This window comes from Loxodonta africana, chromosome 3 (genome assembly GCF_030014295.1).
Source record: "Loxodonta africana isolate mLoxAfr1 chromosome 3, mLoxAfr1.hap2, whole genome shotgun sequence".
Classification (NCBI taxonomy): Eukaryota; Metazoa; Chordata; class Mammalia; order Proboscidea; family Elephantidae; genus Loxodonta; species Loxodonta africana.
Genome location: NC_087344.1, coordinates 31149025 through 31172861, shown reverse-complemented (window position 1 = coordinate 31172861; position 23837 = coordinate 31149025). Strand labels below are relative to the sequence as shown.

General features: G+C 43.4%; 1 protein-coding gene across 1 annotated transcript; it reads right to left on the bottom strand.

The window, feature by feature from the left end:
* Window positions 1-10295: 10295 nt before the first annotated feature.
* LOC100658406 (olfactory receptor 10H2-like) lies at window positions 10296-11480 on the bottom strand. The gene has a single exon (XM_064283132.1). The coding sequence runs from the start codon at window positions 11244-11246 to the stop codon at window positions 10296-10298; it is 951 nt and encodes a 316-aa protein (XP_064139202.1). The 5' UTR covers window positions 11247-11480.
* Between the last annotated feature and the right edge of the window lie 12357 nt (window positions 11481-23837).

Below are 23837 nucleotides of genomic sequence, written 5' to 3'. Positions count from 1 at the left end.
ACAGAAAAGACCAAAATGGATGTCAGAAGAGACTCTGAAACTTGCTCTTGAACAGAGTAGCTAAAGAAAAAGGAAGAAATGATGAAGTGAAAGAGCTGAAGAGAAGATTTCAAAGGGTGGATCAAGAAGACGAATTAAAATATTATAATGACATGTGCAAAGACCCGGAGTGAGAAAACCAAAAGGGAAGAACATGCCAGGCATTTCTCAAGCTGAAACAACTGAAGAAAAATTTAAGCCGCAAGATGCTATATTAAAGGATTTTGTGGGCAGAACATTGAATGAAGCAGAAAGCATCAAAAGAAGATGGAAGGATCACACAGAGTCACTGTACCAAAAAGAACTGGTCGGCTTTCAACCATTTCGGGAGATAGGATATGATCAAAAACTGATGGTACTGAAGGAAGAACTTCAAGGTGCACTGAAGACATGGGTGAAAAACAAGGCTCCAGGAACTGAAAGAATGCCAACTGAAATGTTTCAACAAATGAATGCAATGCTGGAAGCGCTCACTCATCTATGCCAAGAAATTTGAAAGAGAGCTATCTGGCCAACCAGCTGGAAGAGATCCCTATTAATGCACATTCCAAAGAAAGGTGATCCGATGGAATGTGGAAATTATCAAACAATATCATTAATATCACAGGAGGTAAAATTATGCTGAAGATAATTCAAAAATGGTTGCAGCAGTACATCAACAGGGAACTGCCAGAAATGCAAGCCAGATTCAGAAGAGGATGTGGAATGAGGGATATCATTGCTGATGCCAGATGGATCCTGGCTGAAAACAGAGAATACCAGAAAGATATTTACCTGCATTTTATTGACTACGCAAAGGCAAACAACTGTGTGGATCTTATCAAATTATGGATAATATTGTGAAGAATGGGAATTCCAGAACATTTAATTGTGCTCATGCAAAACCTGTACACAGACCAAGGGGCAGTTGTTCAAACAGAATAAGGGGGATATTGCATGGTTTAAAATCAGGAAATTTTGCATCAGGGTTGTAATATCGTTTTATCATACTTATCCAATCTGTATGCTGAGTAAATAATCTGAGAGCTGGAATATATGAAGAACGGGGCATCAGGTTTGGAGAAAGGCTCATTAACAACCTGCCATCTGCTGATGACACAACCTTGCTTGCTGAAAGTGAAGAGGACTTGAAGCACTTACTGATGAAGATCAAAGACTACAGCTTTCAGTATTGATTACACCTCAATACAAAAAAACAAAAATCCTCACAACCGGACCAATAAGCAACATCATGACACACAGAGAAAAGACTGAAGTCAAGAATTTCATTTTACTTCGCCCTACAACCAACACTCATGGAACCAGCAGTCAAGAAATTAAACGACGCATCTCATTTTGCAAATCTGCTGCAAAAGGCTTATTTAAAGTGTTAAAAAGCAAAGATGTCACTCTGAGGACTAAGGTTTGCCTGACCGAAGCCATGACATTTTCCATTGCCTCATATGTGTGCAAAAGTTGGACAATGAACAAGGAAGACCAAAGAAGAACCGATACCTTTGAATTAAGGTGTCGGCAAAGAGTATTGAATACACCATGGACTGCCAGAAGAACAAATAAATCTGTCTTGGAAGAAGTACAGCCAGAATGCTCCTTAAAAGCAAGGATAAACAGAGAGATTTCATCTTACTTACTTTGGACATGTTATCAGGAGGGACCAGTCCCTGGAGAAGGACATCAGGTTCTACATTCTACTTTGGTGAAAAGCATCTGGAGTCTTAAAAGCCTGTGAGCGGCCATCTAGGATACTCCACTGGTCTCACCCCTTTGGGAGCAAGGAAGAATGAAGAAAACTAAAGATACAAGGGAACGATTAGTCCAAAGGATTAATGAACCACATCTACCACGGCCTCCACCAGATTGAGTCCAGTACAACCAGACGGTGCCCGTCTACCACCAGTGAAAAAGAGGAACGCTATTAACGAGATGAATTGACACACTGATTGCAGCAATGAACTCAAACATAGCAATGATTGTGAGGGTGGCACAGGACCACGTGGTGTTTTCTTCTGTTGTGCATGGGGTTGCTATGAGTCAGAAAAAAAAACTGGAAGGCACCTAAAAACAACAACAACAAAACAAATGATGGTTCATTCATACAGTAGAACACAAGGTTATCATTAAAACCACTCAATTTTCTATCTTCACTCTTGTCTCTCCCTCCCAAGTAGTCTCATGCAGTCTTTTAGCTTTATGTACCATCTACACAGAGATGATTCCCTTGTTCTTATGTTATCCCTATACAACTGCCTGAAGGCATCTCAAATTTAGCACGTCTAAAACCCCAACTCTTGAGTATTCTCATAACCATTATTTCCTCGTTCTTTCTCTGAACACACACACACACCTTCCTCTCATTGTTGCTAGTTGCCATTGAGTTGGCTCAAACTCACGAGGACTCTACGTACAACAGAACAAAAAATTGCCCAGTCCTGCACCATCCTCATGATTGTTGGCATGTTTGAGTCCATTGTTGCAGTCAGTGTATATTTGGAGTCTCTTCCCATATAAGGGGCTCATCTTCCAGCACTATTGGACAGTCTTCTGTTGTGTTCCATAGGCTTTTCACTGGCTGATTTTTGGAAGTAAATCACCAGGTCTTTCTTCCTGATTTGTCTTAATCTAGAAATGCCACTGAATGTTTTGTTCTGTCATACATGGGGCTGCCATAAGTCAGAGCTGATTTGATGACAAGGAACAATGGAGCCTCGGTGATGCAGTGGTTGAATGCTATGGTTGCTAACCAAAAGGTCGCCAGTTTGAATTCACCAGCAGCTCCTTGGAAACCCCACTGGGCAGTTCTGCTCTGTCCTATAGGGTAGCTATGAGTCGGAATCAACTCAATGGCAAAAGTTTTTTTTTTTTTTTTAACAATAACAGCATGATATCATAATCTCAAGTTTTGCTTGATCAGCCTGGGGCCAGAGGGAGAGAGGTGAAAGGGAGCAATGACCAGTTGGAGCCATCAGTCTTTCACTCTCCATTTGAGTGGTCAGTGCAGCTGAGAATGTGGAACTTCCGGGAAGGGGACTGCATCTATCGGGGGCGCCACTGGAAGAAGGGCTTCTCCAGCCACTTTTCTCCCTCCCAGAATCCCATCCTCCAGGAAGTGCCTCTTCCCTGTGCTGGCATCCATGAACGGACCCCTTGGCCCATTGCTTGATAAAAGCTGATGGGAAGGCAGGTAGGTGACACCTTGCTCTCTCAAGAGATAAAGAGAGATGCTCTGAACTGCAGGCAGGGCTGTGCAGTGGTTAAGTGATGAAGCAAAGTGGCCTTGGATAAATCACATCCCATCTCTTAGCCTCAGTTTTCCATCATTAAAATGGGTTTAATGATAATGCATTCAGCTCTTGGAGGTGGTTCTGAGATTAAATAGCATCGTCTATGTGGGATGGAGTCCCTGGGTGGTACAAATGGTGAATGTACTCAACTGCTAATGGAAGGTTGGAGGTTCAAGTCCCCCAAGAGGTGCCTTGGAAGAAAGGCCTAGGGATTTACTTCTGAAAAATCAGCCACTGAAAACCCTATGGAGGCTGTGGGGACCATGGTCTCAGGCAACATCTAGCTCAATTGGCATAGCATAGTTTATAAAGAAAATGTTCTACCTTCTACTTTGGTGAATAGCATCCGGGGTCTTAAAAGCCTGTGAGCAGCCATCTAGGATACTCTACTAGCCTCACCCCTTTGGGAGCAAAGAAGAATGAAGAAAACTAAAGACACAAGGGAAAGATTAGTCCAAACGACTAATGGACCACATCTACCATGGCCTCCACCAGACTGAGTCCAGTACAACTAGATGTGCCTGGCTACCACCACTGACTGCTGATAGGGATCACAATAGATGGTCCCAGACAGAGCTGGAGAAAAATGTAGAACAAAATTCTAACTCAAAAAGAAAGACCAGGCTTGATGCCCCTGACAGAGACTGGAGAAACCCTGAGAGTATGACCCCTGGACACCCTTTTAGCTCAGTAATGAAGTCACTCCTGAGGTTCACCCTTCAGCCAAAGATTGAAGAGACCCATAAAATAAAACGAGACTAAAGGGGCACACGAGCCCTGGGGCAAGGACTAGAAGGCAGGAGGGGACAGGAAAGCTGGTAATAGGGACCCCAAGGTTGAGAAGAAGAGAGAGGGTTGACATGTTGTGGGGTTGTTAACCAAAGTCATAAAACAATATGTGTACTAACCGTTTAATGAGAAACTACTTTGTTCAGTAAACCTTCATCTAAATTACAATTTAAATACATAAATAAAAAAGAAAACTCTATGGACACAGTTCTACTCTAACACACACAAGGTTGCCATGAGTCAGAACTGACTTGATGGCAACTGGTTTTTTTTCTTTTTTAAGTAGGACAATTTACAACTTATTGACTGGCATGCAATAAGCACTTGATGACTGCCAGCTTTTTAGGATCTATTTAATAGTTATCTGTGGCCATCTGTGTGTCAAATCCTGTGCTAGGTTTTGGGAGAACAGAGACGGGTCTGTTGCTATTTCCTGCCTTTGAGGAGTTCTCATGGTGAGATGATACACAGAGAAATACCAGGGCAATTGCCAAGATGTGGACCAAGTGCTAAGGGTCACCAAGAGGGTGTGGCTGCTGCAGCTGGGGATATCAGCCAGTCTTCCCCTTTTTTCTGCATTCCAGGGGTTCTCCCTGGAGTGACTCTTCCTCCTGGGGGACATTCTGCAATACCTGGAGATATTCATGGTTGCATCACTAAGGGATGCAATTGGTATCAAGCGGGTAGAGGTCAGGGATGCTGCTCAACACTTTGCAGTGCACAGGGCAGCTCCACAGAAGATAATGACCCAGCCCCAAATGCCAATATTGCCAGGATCAACAAACTGCTATATTCTGTCAATAAAGATTTATTGTGTACCTTCTGCGTGCCAGGCAGTTTTTTAGGTACCACTGGCGATATAGCAGGAGTCCCTGGGTGGTGCAAATTGTTAAACACTCTGCTACTAACCAAAAGGTTGGTGGTTCAAACCCACCCAAAGGTGCCTTTGCAGAAAAGCCTGGCGATGTGCTTTCAAAAGGTCCCAGCCATGAAATCCCTATGGAGCACAGTTCTATTCTGCACACATGGGTCGCCATGAGTTGGAATCGACTTGACGGCAACTAGTTTTTTTCTTTTCTTTTTTGGTTGGGAAGGTAGCATCTTAAACAAGACCACTGATTAGACAAGCGTTTGCAGGAAAGAGGGTAAGACAGATGTTAAATAAATAACCACACACATTATTACGTGATGACAAACTGTGATTGGAAAAAAGTTATGAGATGGGCAAATATTGTACAATCCTACTTATATGAAATATCTAGAATTTGGCAAATGCATAGAGACCAAAGTTCATTAGCGGTTACCAGGAGGGAGGGAAGAGGGAAGAGGAAAGAGGGAGTCCTTGCTTGGGATAGGGGGCACTGAACTTCTGCTAATGGTGATGGAAAACTCTGGAAACAGACAGTGGTGATGGCTGCACGTGATGGACAGAATCAATGTCAATGAATTGTGCAGGTAAAATATGTCAGAACGGCAGATTTTTGCGATGTCTGTTTTTACCACAATAAAATTTTCTTTTAAATAAGTCATAAAACAAAAAGCTGTAAGGAAAAGAGATGAGATGATATAAGAGCCTGTCTTCATCTCTTAGAGCCTCTTTAACACAAATATCACAAATAGACGGCTTTATAGAAAAGAAGTTGTTATATTCTCGTAGCTCCGAAGGCTACAACTCCAAATTCAGGGCGCTGGCTCTAGGGGAAGTCTCTCTGTCTGCACTGGGGGAAGATCCTCGTCTTTTTCAGTTTCTGTAGCCTCAGAGTTCCTCAGTTGCTTGGTGATCCTCACGGGGCATCTCTCTTCCCCCAGTTTGTGCTTCCTCCTGTATCTAATCTGCTCTTTTTATAACTCAGAGGTGATTAGGTTTAGGTTCCACCCTATGCTGCTATGGCCTCATTAACATAACAAAGAAAACCCTATTCCCAAATGGAATTATATCCACAGGTACAGGGGTTTGGATTCCAACTCATATTTTGAGGTGACACAGTTCAACCCATAACAGAGCATGTAACGTGAATTGTGACCCGGTATGGGAAAACCGAGAGTCCCTGGGTGGCACAGAGGTGAACATGCTTGGCTGCTACTTAAGAAAAATCAGCTACTGGAAACCCTATGCAGTGCAGTTCTACTCTGACACACATCGGGTTGCTATGAGTCAAAGTCCACTAACAGCAACTAGTACTGGTTTATGGGGAAATCAAGGAAGGCCTTCCTGAGGAGGTAACATTTAAGGTCAGATCTAAGGAGGTGTAGGAAGAGGCCTGGGGAAGGGTATTCACATTGGAGCAACAGCATGTGCAAAGCTCCTGAGCTGGGGAGGGCTTGCTGTTGCTGGAGGGGGGAGAGCTGGGGAGGGCTAGAGCAGGGAGAGCTGGGGAGGACTGGAGGGAGGAGAGCTGGGGAAGGCTAGAGAAGGGAGAGCTGGGAAGCACTGTCGAGGAGGAGAGCTGGGGAAAGCTGGAGCATAGAGAGCTGTGGAGGGCAGGAGCATTAGAGAGGTGAGGAGGGCTGGAGGGAGGAGGGCTGGGGAGGGCTGGCAGATCTTCTGGAGCCTGGTGCACTGACCTACCTTCCAGTCTCCATGGCCGCTTTGGGGTTCACACTGATTCTCAGAGAAATGGAGGACTTAAGCAGAGGGATGAGTTTTCATACCTGCCCCTTAGGAAAACCAATTCTGGCTGCTGGGCAAAGACAACCAGGAGGGTAGAGGGTGGAGAGAAAGGGAAAGGATCCTTACTGAGGGGACTGAATTTCAAACCACACGCAAGGGAGTCAGGGCCAACCTCAGAAAAGAACCAGAGAAACAGGATTGTAGAACAGGTCGCTCAAGATGGCCCTTCCCTCCAGCAATTAGCATCCAAATGCTGGGCTCCGATGAACTCAGGGAGGGATCCCCCAAAGTCAACAGCCTGTCTCTGGGCTCAGAGCCCTCTAGTAACCTATCTGGGCTCTGGCTCTACCTTGGGGTTACCAGAGAATATGGCACAGAGGGGACCATTAGCAAGGAATGGCTTTAAATAGCCAGAAAGGCAAGAGTGAGGGGTGGAGAGGAGCTCAGGAAGTGAACGCTGAGTATGGGGGGGGCGGGGGGGCGGTGAAGACAGTCCCTGGGGGACGGGGGTAGGGAGTATCTGACTGATGCTGCAACCTTTCCAAGGCATCTCTCAATGGACTTAGCAGGCCCAGCTACTCTGTTCCTTAAAGGGTTTGGTTATGTTCAGGGAACTTCTTAGCTTTTGGTTAAGTCCACTTCTGCTGACTTCCCCTGTATTGTGTGTTGTCCTTCCCTTCATTCAAGATGATTCTTGTCTACTATCTAGTTTTGGCTGTAATCTTTACAGAAGAAGATCAACAGGCCTTTCTTCCGTGGTGCCGCTGGGTAGGTTCTCAGCCACAACCTTTAGGTCAGTAGTTGAGCACAAATTGCTTGTGCCACCCAGGGACCTTTTAAACAGGTAACCGCCCCCCCCCAAAAAAAACCCCATTGCCATCAAGTCAATTCTGACCCATAGCGACTGTATAGTACAGGATAGAACTGCTCCGTAGGACTTCCAAGGCTGTAATCTTTACTAAAGCAGACTGTCACAGAGCAGGTGGTGGATTGGAGCTGCCACCTCTTCTGTTAGCAGCCAGAGTGCTTAAGCACTGCGCCACCAGGGCTCCTTCCAATAAAGGACTAACAAAAGATCCCCTCCCCCCCCAGAAAGCATTGATATTATTTGATCACACAAAGCAGCTTAGGTTTTTCTCTGATGACTACAGAAAACCACACCGACACTCTTGGATATAACCTAGGAGCCTCTGTCTCATAGTTTGCCATGAGCTCTTTCAAATCCACACCGTCTGATTCTTACCTGTTTCTCAGGATGACATATGTATCCCAAGATGTCTCCAGATCCAGGGCCAGTTATGCAACACTGGCTACACCCTGGAACCCGTGCTGGCCCCTCAAACGTCCCCTCATCCATGCTAACTCCTGGGGGAACTCTTAGTATCTATGACATCAGGGATTCCTCCACGTTTTACTGGGAGGCAAAGGATGACCCCAAAGAGTGCTCTGGTTCTTCTTAACATAACCCATGAATCTGCCTTTAAAAGAAATTGACTTTTTAGTGCAAACAACATAATATTTAAACATGACACTTTTCCCCTCATGGGGGCATTGGTGATTCAGCGGTAGAACTCTCGCCCTTCATTTGGGAGGCCTTGGTTTGATTCACGGCCAGTGCATCTCATGAGCAGCCACCGCCTGTTTGTCTGTGGAGGCTTCTGTATTGATACGGTGCTGAACAGGTTTTGCTGGAGCTCCAGACAGACTAGGAAGAAGGGCCTGGTGTTCTACTTCCAAAAAGCAGATCTAATGAAAAGTTTATGGATCACAACAGTCCCATCTGCAACTAATGTGGATAGCACAGGACCAGGCAGTGTTTTATTTCATTGTGCGTGGGGTCTCCATGAATTGAGGCCAGCTCAACGGCAGCTAACAACAATACCAAAACCAAACACAGAAACACCAAGGCCAGTTTTGACAAATTTAGGATGTGTCTCCCCAGCTCTCTAACACTGGGTGTTTCTTCCTAATCCCCTGAGAATGGTATTCTTGTAGTTTTTTGGCTCTTTTCATTGGTGCCAGCTAAAATGTGTCTCTTCTTTCCAATCCAGGTCTTCCTTCCTTCCTGGTACAGATTGAACAGTGCTCCCCATAAACCAAAAAAAAACCCAAACCAGTTGCCATTAAGTTGACTTTGGTTCATGGCAAATCGTTGTGTGTCAAAGTAGAACTGTACACCTTAGGGTTTTCAATAGCTGATCTTTTGGAAGTAGATTGCCAGGCCTTTCTCCTGAGGTGGATTCAAACCACCAAACTTTCAGTTAGTAGCTGAGTACTCAACCTTTAGTGCCGCCCAGGGACTCCTCCCCATAACTCCTGAGAAATGTGTGCTTCCGTCCCCAGCTCCAACTTGATAGAGTCAACTCTAGTGCCTCCACTTCAGAGACAAGACTTTTAGCCGACTTACATAATCTCTTGGTATCTCAGTTTCCCCATCTTCAAGGGAACTAATAATTCTGACTTGTTTGTAAATTGAAAAAACTGATGTGTGTTAAGCACTTAAGATCTGTTATTAGTGCTCATGGAAATGCAAATCAAAACCCCGGTGAGATACTACTTCACACCCGCTAGGATGGTAAGAATCAAATAGCCAGATAATAACAAGTGTTGGCGAGGATGTGGAGAAATCAGAACACTTATCCACTGCTGGTGGGAATGTAAGATGGTGCCGTCACTTTGGAAGCAGTCTGGCAGCTCCTCAAAGGGTTAAACATAGAGTTACCATATGACCAGGAGATTCTCCTCCTAGGTCTATACCCAAGGGAATGAAAATACGTGTACACACTAAAACTTGTATGCAAATGTTTATAGCAGCATTATTCACAATAGACAAAAGATGGAAAAATCTATATATTCGTCAACAGATGAATAAATAAAATGTGGTATACCCATATAATGGGATATTATTCAGCCATAAAAAGGAATGGAGCTCTGATACATGTCCACAATGTGGATGAACTTTGAAAATATTATGCTGAGTGAAAGAAGCCAGACACAAAAGGTCACATAGTATATTGCGAGCAGGAGCAGGGAAATAGTAAAGACTATTAAAACTTGTTTCTGTGGAGTCAATTCCAACTTATAGTGACCCTATAGGACAGGGTAGAACTGCCCCATAGGGTTTCCAAGGCTATAAATCTTTCTCCCATGGAGCAGCTAGTGAGTTTGAACCACTGACCTTTTGGTTAACAGCCAAGCGCTTAACCACCGTGCCGCCAAGGCTCCTTACCTAGCATATGATTCCATTTATATGAAATGTCCAGAACAGGCAAATCCACAGGGACAGAAAGTAGATCCATGGTTGTATTGGGCAGGTAGGATGGGGATTAAGGATAGCTAAACAGAAAAGAAGGTGATGAAAATGTTCTAAAATTGACTGTGGTGATAGTTGTACATATCTGTGACTATACTAAAACCTATTGAATTGTACACTTTAAATGGATGAATTGTATGATATAAAGCTGTTATTAAAAAAAATCATCCTTAACTACTGATAAGTGTTCAAAAAATTGGGAGATGTTACCAGCATAATTATACTCCTACATGTCACATCTCCTGTCACAAAACCAGCCCCTTCAGGAGCCTGGGGGCAAGAGTTTGCTGAGAAAAGTCTTCTTCAGGGAGTTCTTCAGCTCCTTGTTCCTGAGGCTGAAGATGATGGGGCTGAGGAAGGGTGTAAGGACCGTGTAGGTGGTGCCCATGAGGGTGTCACCTTCCAGAGAGTGGGGACCCTTGGGCTTGAGGTAAATGACAGAGGCAAAGCCATAGTGCACAATGACCACAATAAGGTGAGAAGCACAGGTGGAGAAGGCTTTGTGTCTACCTTTAGCAGAGGGAATTTTCAAGATGGCAGCCACGATGAAGGCATAGGAGAGGAGGATGAGGAGACAGCAGCCCAGCAGAGCTGCAATGCATACCAGGCCCACGCCCTTGGCCACAACGGAAACATTGTCCCCACAGGCCAACTTCACAAGGGGTGGCACATGGCAGAAGAAATGGTGGACCTCATTGGGTCCACAGAAGGTGAGGTTGAAAATGGCCGTTGTCACCACCATCCCCATGACAGAGCCCCCAGCCCAGGACCAGGCCACCAGGAAGGCACAGCCCCGGGGGCTCATGAGGACATTGTAGCGCAGGGGATGGCAAATGGCCACATAGCGGTCATAGCCCATGACAGTAAGCAGGAAGGAGTGGGTGAAACCAAACGTGAAGGAGAAGAACATCTGGCTGGCACAGGCCATGAGGGCAATGGCATGGCGGATGGACAGCAGGTCAGCCAGCATGTGTGGGATGATGGCAAAGGTGTAGAGGATCTCAGAGATGGAGAGGGCACACAGGAAGAGGTATATGGGTGTGTGGAGGCTGTGCTGGCTCCAGATAGTGGCCATGACGAGCAGGTTCCCCAGTAGAGTGAACAGGTACATCAGCAGAAACAAGAAGAAGAAAACTGGTATGAGCTGATGGGGGAAGTTGGAGAAGCCAATGAGGATGAATTCAGACACAGTGCTGTTGTTCTGACCAGGCATGGATGCTGCATCTGATGAGATCAGAAACAGAATGAAGAACAACAGTTAAAACGTAGCCTCTAGACATAGACTGGAGTCCCTGGGTGATGCAAACGGTTAAGCACTCAGCTACAAACAGAAAGGCTGGCAGTTTGAACCCACCCAGAGGCACCTTGGAAGAAAGCCCTGGTAATCTACTTTCAAAAGGTCACAGCCATTGAAAACCCTATTGGATTCGGTTCTACTCTGCAACACATGGGGTCACCATGAGTTGGAGTTGCCTCGACAGCAACTGGTTAAGACATAGATTAAATGACAACTTGAGAGCTCTATGCTTTTAGACAACTTGCTTAACTTCTCTGTGTATTAGTTTCCTCATTTGTAAAATGAAGTATATAATAATTGTCCTACCACTAAGTGATGAGATAAAGATAAAATGAGATCAATGCATTAAATGTTTAGGACAGAGTTTGGCTACTAATTGTGCTTTATTAATGGTGACTAAAATAAAGAATAGGTCCCATGTTTGGAGTCATTAGAGACAGGCATAGGTTGATCAGGGTCAGATTCCCTTTAACAGCATGTTTGTTCTAGAAAACATGTATTTGGATCTTGGAGTGTTAAAAAAAAAAAGTTCTCTGAGAGTCTTTGTCATTTATTACTTAACCCACTTATATTTAGTGTAGTACTATTTTATTGGTACTCATGTATTCCACCTTATTTCATATTTGCATTTATTACTCTAAAGGTACTGAACAGAAAGTACTGAACTCAAAAGAGTGTACAAATATACACCAGGCAAATATGAACCAAATCAAATGAAAGCTGAAGCAGCAATCTTAATAACAGACAAAACGGAAATTAAAGAAGCAATGATGATCATAATGTCTCTAGTAACATATGCCAGTAAAAAAGAAATGAGAGTTCCCTGGAGAAACGCTAATTCCTGGTCTGAACGTAGTAGTAAGTCTAGGATATCTTGTGCCAGCATGAAAGGAAATGTCTGTCAAATAATGGGATCATGTTAAAAGCATTCAGAAACCAGAATGAAAAGATAGCCCTTCACCAAAACTGTGAACAGCCTGAGCATCGAAAAGAATAATTATTGTACAGAGGACAGAGGAATAAACTAAACTACACTACTGGAAACAATCAAAAATATTCAGAAAGTGGAACACTCCACAGGACAATTGGTCTGGTCTTATCAACAAAAATAGGGTCACAAAAAGGATGAAGACAGACTTAAGGAACCTAACAACCAAATGAGATGTAGAATATCCTGATTTAGATAAACTAGCTGTGAAGTACTTTTAAGGCAATTGAGAACATTTTGATTATGGACTAGATATGAATAAAAAAAAAAAGATATGAATAGTATTAAATAATTATTAATTTTAAGTGTGATCTTGTCATTTGGGCTCTAAGGGAAAAATTCTTAGTTTTTAAAAGCATTCTGAAATTTTAAAAGTACATTTGCACATACACACTTACAAGTGCTATGGGACAAAGAAGAATATTTTATACTAGTAAGACAAACATTGTAGCAACCAGCATAAATATCATAAATTGTATAACAATATGTCTCAGAATATCAAGTAACAATCAACACAACTTCATTGAGATAGACAGAAAATAGAAATAACTAATCAATTGTACATAGAAATATAGATAGAGATATACACACATATATAAACAATTGTTGTTGTTATGTGCCATCGAGTTGATTCCAACTCATAGCAACCCTATATGACAGAGTCAAACTGGCCCACAGGCTGTAATCTTTATGACAGCAGATTGCCAGGTCTTTTCTCCCACAGAGCCACCAGTAGGTTAGAACCACTGACCTTTCAATTAGCAGTTCAGTGCTTAACCATTGTGCCACCAGGGCTTCTTAAGCATTTGTAGTTAGAAATTTTAACAGTGTGAGCCCTGGTGGTGCAGTGGTTAAAGCGTTCAACTGCTAACCAAAAGGTTGGCAGTTCGAACCCACCAGCTGCTGCGTGAGAGAAAGATGTGGCAGTCTGCTTCCGTAGAGATTATAGCCTTGGAAACCCTACAGGGCAGTTCTACTATGTCCTCTATGGTCAGTATGAGTTGGAATTGACTCGGTGGCAGTGGTTTTGGTTTGGTTTTGGTTCAGAATTACAGAGAATGCATTTAATAATATTCAGACAGTAGCTACTGAACATATTTAGACTCTTCACCAAACAGGGAATAAACTTTATTTTTTTCAAGCACTTACAGGACTTTTTACAAAAACTGACCTTGTATTAGAACAGAAAAGAATCCTCCATCAATTCCAGAGCATAAACATTATACAGATCGTAATGTAATAAAATTAGAAATTAACAAAGAAGAAATAACTTTTCAAATCCCACACGTCTGGAAGCTAAATATAGTGTTAAATAGTCTTTTAAGTGAAAACTCATAAAATAAGAAAATTTTAGAGTTAAATGATAATTTAAAAATCTAACAGCAAAATTTAAAGCTGAAACAGTTCTTTGGGGAGAAATTTACAGTTTTCAATACACTTGTCAAGAAATTTTAACAAGAAAAAAATTATGCTTAATAAAACCAAAATTAGGTCATCAGAAAAGACTACTAAGAGAGAAACAAGATGTCAGTAAATAAAAGACAAAAATAAAAATGGGAAATAACCACAGAGATAACAGATATTTTAAAATTGATAAGAATATTAAGAAAAATTATAAGTTAATAAATTTGAAACAGTGGATGAATTAAATAAATTTCTAGAAAAACGTGATATTCCAGAATAAAAACCAAACCAAACCCAGTGCTGTTGAGTCGATTCCGACTCATAGTGACCCTATAGGACAGAGTAGAACTGCCCCATAGAGTTTCCAAGGGGTGCCTGGCAGATTTGAACTGCCAACCCTTTGGTTAGCAGCCGTAGCACTTAACCACTATGCCACCAGGGTTTCCATTCCAAGATAAGACCCTGAATATACAAGTAAGTTGTAAAGAAACTCAAATTGTAGTCAAAAGTTTTGCCTCCCTAAAATCATCAACCCTGCTGAGATTACAAGCAAGCTTACTAAACTCTAGAGAAACTGTTTATTAGTATTTTAGACCCGTTCTTCCAAAGGAAAAAGAAAAAACTATGAAAACTGCTCAACTCATTTTATCAGGCTAATAGAATCTTGATTCTAAAACCAGGAAAGAATGTTACAAGAAAAGAAAATTACAGGCCCACTTCACCTACCCATCCTTCTCATACAGATTATAAAATTCCCAATAAAGTATAACCTACTCAAACCTATGGCGTATTAAAAGTGGTGTGTCATGATTAAGTCAGAGTTAGGTTAGCCCATGAATGACAAGGTGGCTCAGCATCAGAAAACCTGCCTACGTGATTCATAGCATGAAGAAGCCAAAAAGAAAAATATATATCATTATTTCAATCACGGCAGGAAAGCATTTTCTGAAGTTCGGCTTCAATGTATAATTAAAAAAAAATAGCCTCTTTGCAACATGAAATAGAAGGGAATGTTCTTAACTAAAAATGTATTGTTGCTGTTGCTAGTTGCCATTGAGTCAATTCTGACCATGGTGACCCCATGTGTGCAAAGTAGAACCGCACCATAGGGCTTTCTTGGCTGTAAACTTAAAGGAAGCAGATCACTAGGCCATTTCTTCCATGGCACCACTGGGTGGGTTCAGATCCCAAGTCTTTTAGGTTAACAGTTGAACACAAACCTTTTGCATCACCTTAAAAAAAAACCAAACACTGCCATTGAGTAGATTCTGATCCATAGTGACCTAGAGGACAGGAGAACTGCCCCATAACGTTTCTAAGGTACGGCTGGAGGATTCGAACTGCTGACCTTTTGATTAGCAGCCGTAGCACTTAACCACCGTGCTACCAGGGCTCCTTTGTACCACCTAGGGACCTTTTAACTAAAGAATAAACCAAAACCTCTTGCCGTTGAGTCAATTCACAGATTCCTCTGAGTGTATAGGAACATTCACAATGGTCATTCATCAGTATGACATGTATCCAAGAACAGAAAGAACGTGGAGACAAGCGACCATAAAGTCGAGCGGATTCCCGTCTCAGCTGAGTCAAGTCTGACTCATAGCAACCCCATAGGACAGAGTAGAACTGCCACATAGGGTTTCCAAGCCTGTCATCTTTACAGAAGTAGACTGCCACATCTTTCTCCCACTGAGCGGCTGGTGGGTTCGAACAGACGGCCTTTCGCTTAGCAGCCGAGTGCTTTAACCACATGGCCACCAGGGCTCCTGCCCATTAAAGATTAGATACCACAAAACCAGCAAATAGTATACTAAATAGAGAAACTTTAGGTACGTTCTCTTAAGGACCGGGAACAAGTGAAGGATACTCACTCTGCTGTTCTTTAACATGGAACTGAAAGCTGTGGATGATGCTATAAGGAAAAGAAAAGGAAGTAGGATGTATGAGGATTAAGACAAGAGACAAGATCATCTACCAGAATAGCTAAGAGAGTAGAGCCACCATCTATCAGAACAGTAAGGAAGAACTAATCGCTACAGAAGGTAAGATCGACTTACAAAACCATAGTATTCCTCTACACCAGTAACAATCATGCAAAGTATATAATTTAAATAAAAAATAAGATAACACCGAATTGTGCTTGGAGAAACTGTTGAACTGGCGGGTGTTTTGTTGTGTGTGTATGAACCACAATGGGAAAAAAAAAAAAAAACCTCTTATTAAAAGAAAAAAGTAAGGTAACATTCCCACTAGCCACAAAAACTATAAACAACTCTCTAATATTTTGGTCCCAGGGTCCCCTAAACACTCAAAAATTGGGATTTTGGTGTAGGTGGGTTCTAACTATTAATATTTACCATATTTGAAACTAAAACTGAGAAGCTTTTAAAACACAGGAGTAAGTTGTTATTATTCTTACTGTTAGTTGCCATTAAGTTGATTTCAACTCATGGTAACCCCATGTGTTACAGGGTAGAACTGCTCTATAGAGTTTTCTTGGCTGTGATTCTAACGGAAGTAGATCGCTAGGCTTGTCTTCCAAGGTACCACCAGGTGGGTTCGAACCACCAACCTAGCAGTCAAGCACAAACCATTTGCAACGTTAATGTATTTTAAAATAACGATAATAAACCCGTTGCATTTTAATATCAATAACAATATATTGAAAAGTAACTACACTTTCCAAAACACATACACACATGCACACACAAAAACAGTGAGAACAGTGGCCTTGTTCTACGTTTTCGCAGATTCTGCTAATGTCTGGCTTAATAGAAGACAGCTCGACGCTCGTATCTGCTTCTGCAACCTGTGGCGGTATATTTTTCTAGTTGAAGTATACGAAGAAAACACTTCCTCCTGCAGATGGGATGATCTAATATCACGATGATGACATTTCTTCCCCAAATTATAATGCCAATGCAATTTCATTTACAATTCCTGTCTGATCAACTGTGAATTGGATAAAAGCATTCTAAAATTCTGTCAGAAGAATGAAAGTCAACGAAAAACTAAACTAACCTACAAAATGGAGTGAAAAGGAGACCCATGTCCTCCCGGGTTCTGAGATACACTATAGGATCACGATCATTGTGAAAACCATGTGACGCCCGTATGAAAGCACACCTGGAAACCAATAAAATTGATTGAAATCTCAGAAAGTATTCCTGCATGATTTACATCTAATATATGAAAAACGTGGTGCCCCAAATCAAGGGGCAAAATGGATTGTTTATGACAGAGCTGGAAAAAAATGTAGAACAGAATTCTAATTCACAAAAAAAGACCCGACTTACTGGTCTGACAAAAACTGGAGGAGCCCTGAGAGTTTGGCCCCCAGACACCCGTTTAACTCAGTACTAAAGTCACTGCTGAGGTTCAGCTTTCAGCCAAAGGTTAGACAGGCCCATAAAACAAAAGAAGACTAAATGGGCACACCAGCACAGGGGCAAAGGCTAGAAGGCAGGAGGGGACAGGAAAGCTGGTAATAGGGGTTGGCAACCAATGTTACAAAGCAATAATGTGTTTATTAGTTTAATGAGGAACTCATTTGCTGTGTAAACCTTCATCTAAAGTACAATAAAAAAATAAAAATAAATAACACTCATACAGAGACAGATTGTTTACTAGTTTGTGGTGGGAACAGTGCTCACATTAGGGAGAAAAGGCAATCTGCATTTCTGCCTAACATCACTTGCAAAGAGAGAGCTCATATGAATTCAAGGCACAAATATTAAAGATAAAACTACTGAGTTCGAAGAAGAAAGTGTAGGAGAATTTCTTTGTGATCTAGGAATGGGGAAAACCTTCTTAAACACAATTTCAAAAACATCAATGTTAAGGTGACTTTAAAAAGACAAGGAAATGTCAACATTAAGTAGTTCTGTTCAGCAAAGGCTGCCCTGAATCAAGTTAACAAAAAGATGGGAAATCAAGGGGACCACTGCCCCAGGCTCCCCCGACCACCCCTCTTCTCTTCCCATTTCACTGTGGCTTCCAGAGACAATTTTGTGGAGTCATCAGACACAGGCTTCAACCCCCAGCTCTCACTGTGTGTCTTTGGGGAAAGAACTTTCCAGCTCTCCCTAACTACAAGGTGGGAGCAGCTAAGAAACTGTCTTCTGAGGGTCGGTGAGGATTCAAACAAATGAGGCGTGTAAAGGGGCTTAGCACACACTTTCCCCAATAAATGTAGATAGCATTGTCTTTGTTATCATTTTCTATCTTCTGAACTGATTTGTTTGTATCCTTCTATACCCAAACCAACCAAACTCGTTGCCAGCAAGTCTGTTCCGACTCATGGTGACCTCGTGTGTTACAGAGTAGAACTGCTCCATAAGGTTTTCCTGGTTGTAATAGCTATGAAAGCAGATTGCCAGGCCTTTCTTCTGCAGCACTGCTGGGTAGGTTCAAACCATGAACCTTTAGGGTAGTAAACCAAACCAAACCCACTTCTGTTGAGTTGATTCTGACTCATAGTGACCCTATAGGACAGAGTAGAACTTCCTCATAGTGTTTCCAAGTCTGTAAATCTTACAGAAACAGGCTGCCACCTCTTTACCCTGCAGAGCGGGGCCAGCAGGGCTCCTTTTCATTAGTAGTCAAGTGCAAACCATCTGCACCAGCCAGGGACTTTCCTTCCATACCAGATGATACCAGTTGGCCCTATTCTAAACTCATAGTCTCTGACCCCAGCAGGTCCCTCAGTTAAATCTTTTCTTCCTTTTCCAGATTCTCTGGAAATTGGACTTGGACAAATTCACTTCAGGGACCTCACACACAAAAAGCCCCATCTCCTTTGACCTTCTTGACATACACAAAGCATTTCTGCTGACACACAGCTTTAACCCACGTGTGTGCTCAGTGGTTCTAAGCTGACATTCAGCAGGCTCTCTGCTTCTTCTGATAAGCTTAAGTTTTAATTGCTCTGTGTACCTTACCTTTTGCCTGATTTGATAGCATGATAAAATTGATGTCCAGCTGCACCTTCAAAGTACAGAAAAAAAAATTTTTAAACACGCTTTGTTCCATTTTATTTCTCCCTATTTTCTGTTACCAACTTAAACTCCAGCCTGTCTTTGCTTGAAGGAGTACCCTTCCCAAGTACAGGATCTATAAACCAAATAAAGCTTCAACTTATAGTATCATTCAGATTTTCTTTTTTAGGGGGGGCACTAGTAGCCTTCTCAACATATTTCCCCCAAGAAGTTGACCTAACCTTCTCCTTCTTCTCAAGCCCCTCTTTCACCTGTACAGTCCATCCTCTTACCTCCTGCTTGGTGGAGTGGCCAAGGCTGTTGGGGCTGGGCTCCCAGGTATATAGATAGGTAGACAGACAGGTACACAAAATTCTGACTATATCTGGTCTCCGGGAGGATGGCTCACACACACGTAATGAGCAAACATCACACTAATGCATCCAGCCTACATCCCTATATCCCTGCTTCTCCTGGCACCTTGAATGAGTCCCTGGGTGGTACAAACGGTTAAGGGATCAACCACTAGCTTGATGAGAGGCACCTCAGAAGAAAGGCCTGGTGATCTGCTTCTGAAAAGCCACAGCCTTGGAAACCCTATTGAGCAGTTCTATTCTGCACACATGAGGTCACCATGAGTTGGAATCTACTTCACCGCAACTAACAACAACAACCCAGAACTTTGCCCCCAGGTTAGCAGGGCTTACCTTTGCCCCAGTCTAGAGCACAACAGCAGAGATAAGATACACCCAAAAAAGCAAAACAAAAAACAAAAACCCCACTGCCCTTGAGTCAACTCTGACTCATAGTGACCCTACAGGACAGAGTAGAACTGCTCCATAGGGTTTCCAAGGCTATAATCTTTAGAGATCCAGACTGCCACAACTTTCTCCCACAGAGTAGTTGGTGGGTTCAAGCCACCAATCCTTCAGTTAGCAGCTGCGCACTTTAACCACTGCACCACCAGGGCTGCTTAATATACACTTAGAGCAGGATTTCTTAACCTCAGTATGGACGTGTGGGGTTGGATGATTTTTTGGAGCAGGGACTGTCCTGCACAGTGCAAGACATTTAGCAGCATCTCTGGCCTCCACCCACTAGATGCTGTTGGGGGAAAATTACTAAAGCAAAAAAAATCTACTCCCAACCCAGAAACCTACTCATCACAGAAATAGAAGAGAAAGAAAAATAATGATTGAATAAGTAATAAACCAGAATGTGTTGTATCAGGGGCAATCTGCTGAAGAGACTGCAAAGACAGACAGGAATCTGGCCCCGTATAGAGTGGATACAGCCCATTACGTTCAGACGTTCAGAATAAAACTGCTAATTTTCTAGTACAGTGACTTTAACAACAGGATGCCTGTAGTTATGTTAATCTCTTTCCACGAAACTTCGGGACAGAGGTGTGATCTTCCTTGATGATTACATTTCGAAAAAGATGGCTCAGGTCCTTGAGGAAACTTTTCAAAAAGATTTGAGAAAGAATTTACGACTGCAAGTTTGTAGTTGTTGGTTTCCTTGGAGTCAATTCCAACTCATGGCAATCCCATGTGCGCAGAGTAGAACTTCTCCATGGGGATTTTCAATGGCTGCGATCTTTCAGAAGCAGGTTGCCAGGCCTATTTTCCTAGGCACCTCCAGGTGGGTTTAAACCACCAAACCCTTCAGCTAGTAGTCAAGAGCTTAAGTATTTGTGCCACCCGGGGACTCTACAAGTTATCTAAAATGAATTCTGAAAGAATAGGGGAAATGGTTTCTCTTGGAGAAGGGGAGCATCTTCCCTTATTTTCAAAAGGAGGAACTAAAACCTCTTATTTTCAATTTGCATTTGTTGTTACAATGCCAGTAGCAACCTCCTTCCTGGTTATGACAACCGAAAATGGCTCCAACATTGCCAAGCGTTCCCTGGGAGGCAGGTGAAACCACTGGCCTAGAAGTTGCAGGAAGTCCCTGCGTAGAGCAGATGGCTAAGGGCTTGGCTACTAACCGAAAGGCTGGCAGTTTGAACTCATCCAAAGGCACCTTGGAAGAAAGGCCTGGCGATCTGCATCCAGAAAGTCACAGCCTTGAACACCCTATGGAATGCAGTTCTACTGTGCATGCATCGGGTCACCACGAGTTAGAATCGCATCAATGGCAATTAACAACAAAGCTGCGGTGGGCACCTAGGCTGTATAAACCACCAGGCGCCCAGAATGGGTAAACTGAGGCAGACCCCAGGAAGTCTTCTAAGGATGAAGATGCTATCTCTTCTCCCTTCACCTCTGACACCTCCTGTGCTTCACTCCAGTCCCCAAACCAGGAGGTTCTACCACATGACTTTCCAATTCTGTCCTCATTCTCTGTCCGTTGAGTCCCTGGGTGGCACAAACAGTTAAGCATAGGCTACTAACAAAAAAGGTTGGCAGTTCGACCCCATCCAGAGGTTCCTTGGAAGAAAGGCTTGGTGATCTTCTTTCAAAAAATCACAGCCATGAAAACCCTATGGAGTACAGTTCTACTCTGTGCGCCTGGGTTCACCATTAGAATAGACTCCACAGCAACAGATTTGGTTTTTGGTTTCTACCCTTTCTGTCCTGGTCCCCCTTGGTTCGTGCTGCCTATGCCTTAGAGTGGGAACAGCAGAAAAGTCTCACCTACTTAGTGCTCTCAGGGGCACCTACAGGTGTAAGGGCAGACCTGGGAGCCCCTGGTGCTGACGCTTTCTGCCTTATCGCTGCCACGGCCTCCCCATCTAGCCATTCCTGAGGGCCTCTCCAGGAAGCCAGCCTGGAAGCTCCAATGGGGCTGTGCCTGGTGATGGGGAGAGTGGGCGGGACCTCAGGGAGCCTTTGGGGACCCACCAGCCTCTATCGCTCCTTTCTCCATCAGCACACAACAAAGGCTCCTCACCACCTCTCTCCTGCCCACAGAAGTCCCGGCAGCCCCAAAGATGTCCCAGTCTTGGGGGAGATGGAGCTGGGAAGATGTTTTCCACCTCTCGGGGTCCAGGCAAGATAAGGGGAGGGCAGGAACTGGGGGAGCTCAGAGTGGGGAGCAAGATCACCACCCAAAGGCCCAGGGTGAGGGAAACTGGAAGGTTCTCAGAACAGGTGATTTGGAGCTGGGTCCTGGAGAAGGGTTTCTCTTGGGCTTGGTAAAAAAGAAACTAAGGATCAGGAATTGACAGATTCCTCGGAGTTTATAAGAGCGTTCACAAAGGTTTTGGTCACAAAGGTCACGGACCAATGTGAAATACATCCAAGAGCAGTAAAAAAGAAATAATGTCGAGACACAGTGACCATAAAGTCTGCCATAAAATCACTTCTGACTGCCAGGGACCCTACAGGACACAGCAGAACTGCCCCATAGGGTTTCCAAGGCTGTAATCTTTACAGAAGCAGACTGCCACATCTTTCTCCTGTGGAGCAGCTGGTGGGTTCAAACCACCAAGCTTTCAGTTAGCAGCCAAACTGATTCAACCACTGTGCAACCAGGGCTCCTTTCCTTTGTTACAAAAACACCTGTTAACGATAAACTAGCTCAGAGTTTATCTTGTGCAAAGAATTTAACTTTAGGCAATTTCCCTTGCCTCTTCAAAGACAGCACTTGGAATTGTTGTTAGTTGCCCCCATGATTCCGACTAATGGTGACCCCATGTGTGCCAAGTAGAACTACATCCATATGGTTTTCAAGGCTGTGAGCTTTCGGACGCAGTTTGCCAGTCCTGTCTTCCCAAGTGCCACCAAAAAAAAAAAAAAAAAACCCCGTTGCCGTCAAGTCGATTCCAACTCATAGTGATCCTATAGGACAGAATAGAATAGCCCCATAGGGTTTCTAAGGAGCAGCTGGTGGATTTGAACTATCAACCTTTTGGTCAGCAGCTGTGCTCTTAATCACTGCTGCTGTTGGGTTCAATCCGTCAACCTTTTCATTGGTAGTCTGGCAGTTAACTGTGCACCACCCAGGAACTCCTAACCAAAAATTAGTTCAGGGTTTATCTTGTGCAAAGAATTTTACTTTAGGGAATTTCCTTTCCTCCTTGAAAGATGGCCTTGGAATTCCTTGCCTTTATTATTTTAAAACCTCCAGACTATACCCAGGATTTGTGAAAATGATTGCGGTCACAGGGACCACCTAATAACCTGATGTCCGCTGATCTCAGAAAACCAAAAAAAAACAAACCCAATTCCAACTCACAGCAACCCTATAGGACAGAGTAAACTGCCCCCATAGGGTTTCCAAGGAGCACCTGGTGGATTTGAACTGCCAAACTTTTGGTTAGCAGCTGTAGCACTTAACCAGTATGCCACCAGGGTTTCCAGTCTCAGAAGGGGGTCACAATTTCAATCAATCTGATTGAGATTAGCCAATGGTCAATTTTTACTCTGTTCCCTCCTTTCACTTTAAAGCCTCATTGTAACTAGCCAGCATTGAGTCATTTGTTTTCTTAGAAACAAAGTGTATGCATATGGAATTCATTTATGACCGCTCAACCCAGTCCAGGCAGCCTTCATGTCTCCCCCAGATTGTATCCTCTTCCTGCATCTCCCCAGGCCACTGCTGCCCACTACAGCCTGTTCTTCTCACAGCTGCCAGAGAGAATTCCCTACAAACTGGAATCTGAGCAAGCTGAAAACCAAACCCGTTGCCGTTGACTCAGTCCCAGCTCATAGAGACCCCATAGAACAGAGTAGAACTGCCCCGCAGGGTTTCCAAGGAGCAGCTGGTGAATTCGAACTGCTAATCTTTTGATTAGCAGCCAAACGCTTAACTACTGTGCCACCAGGGCTCCCTGAGCAAGCTGCTTACTGCTTAAAGCCAACACCTGCTGGTGGGAGTGTACATGGTACAACCACTTTGGAAAATTGTGGGCCTGTGGTAGAATTCTCTCCTTCCATGCAGGAGACCTGGGTTTGATTCCCAGCCAATGCACGCCATGGGCAGCCACCACCCATCTGGACAGTGGAGGCTTGTGTTTTGCGGAACAGGTTTCAGTGGTGCTTCCAGGCTAAGATGGACTAGGAAGAAAGGCCTAGCCATAATGAAAACTCTATTGAGACAGATAGTGTTAACTGTGCTGGTGAAATAAAAGAGCTGTTAAAAGATTACCACCTAGAAGTTGGATAAACAGGAACCACATCCTGTCAACCTGAG

Bases quoted from the DNA above. Each gene is read 5' to 3' on its own strand.
- LOC100658406 (XM_064283132.1), bottom strand. From the start codon at position 11,246: ATGCCTGGTCAGAACAACAGCACTGTGTCTGAATTCATCCTCATTGGC.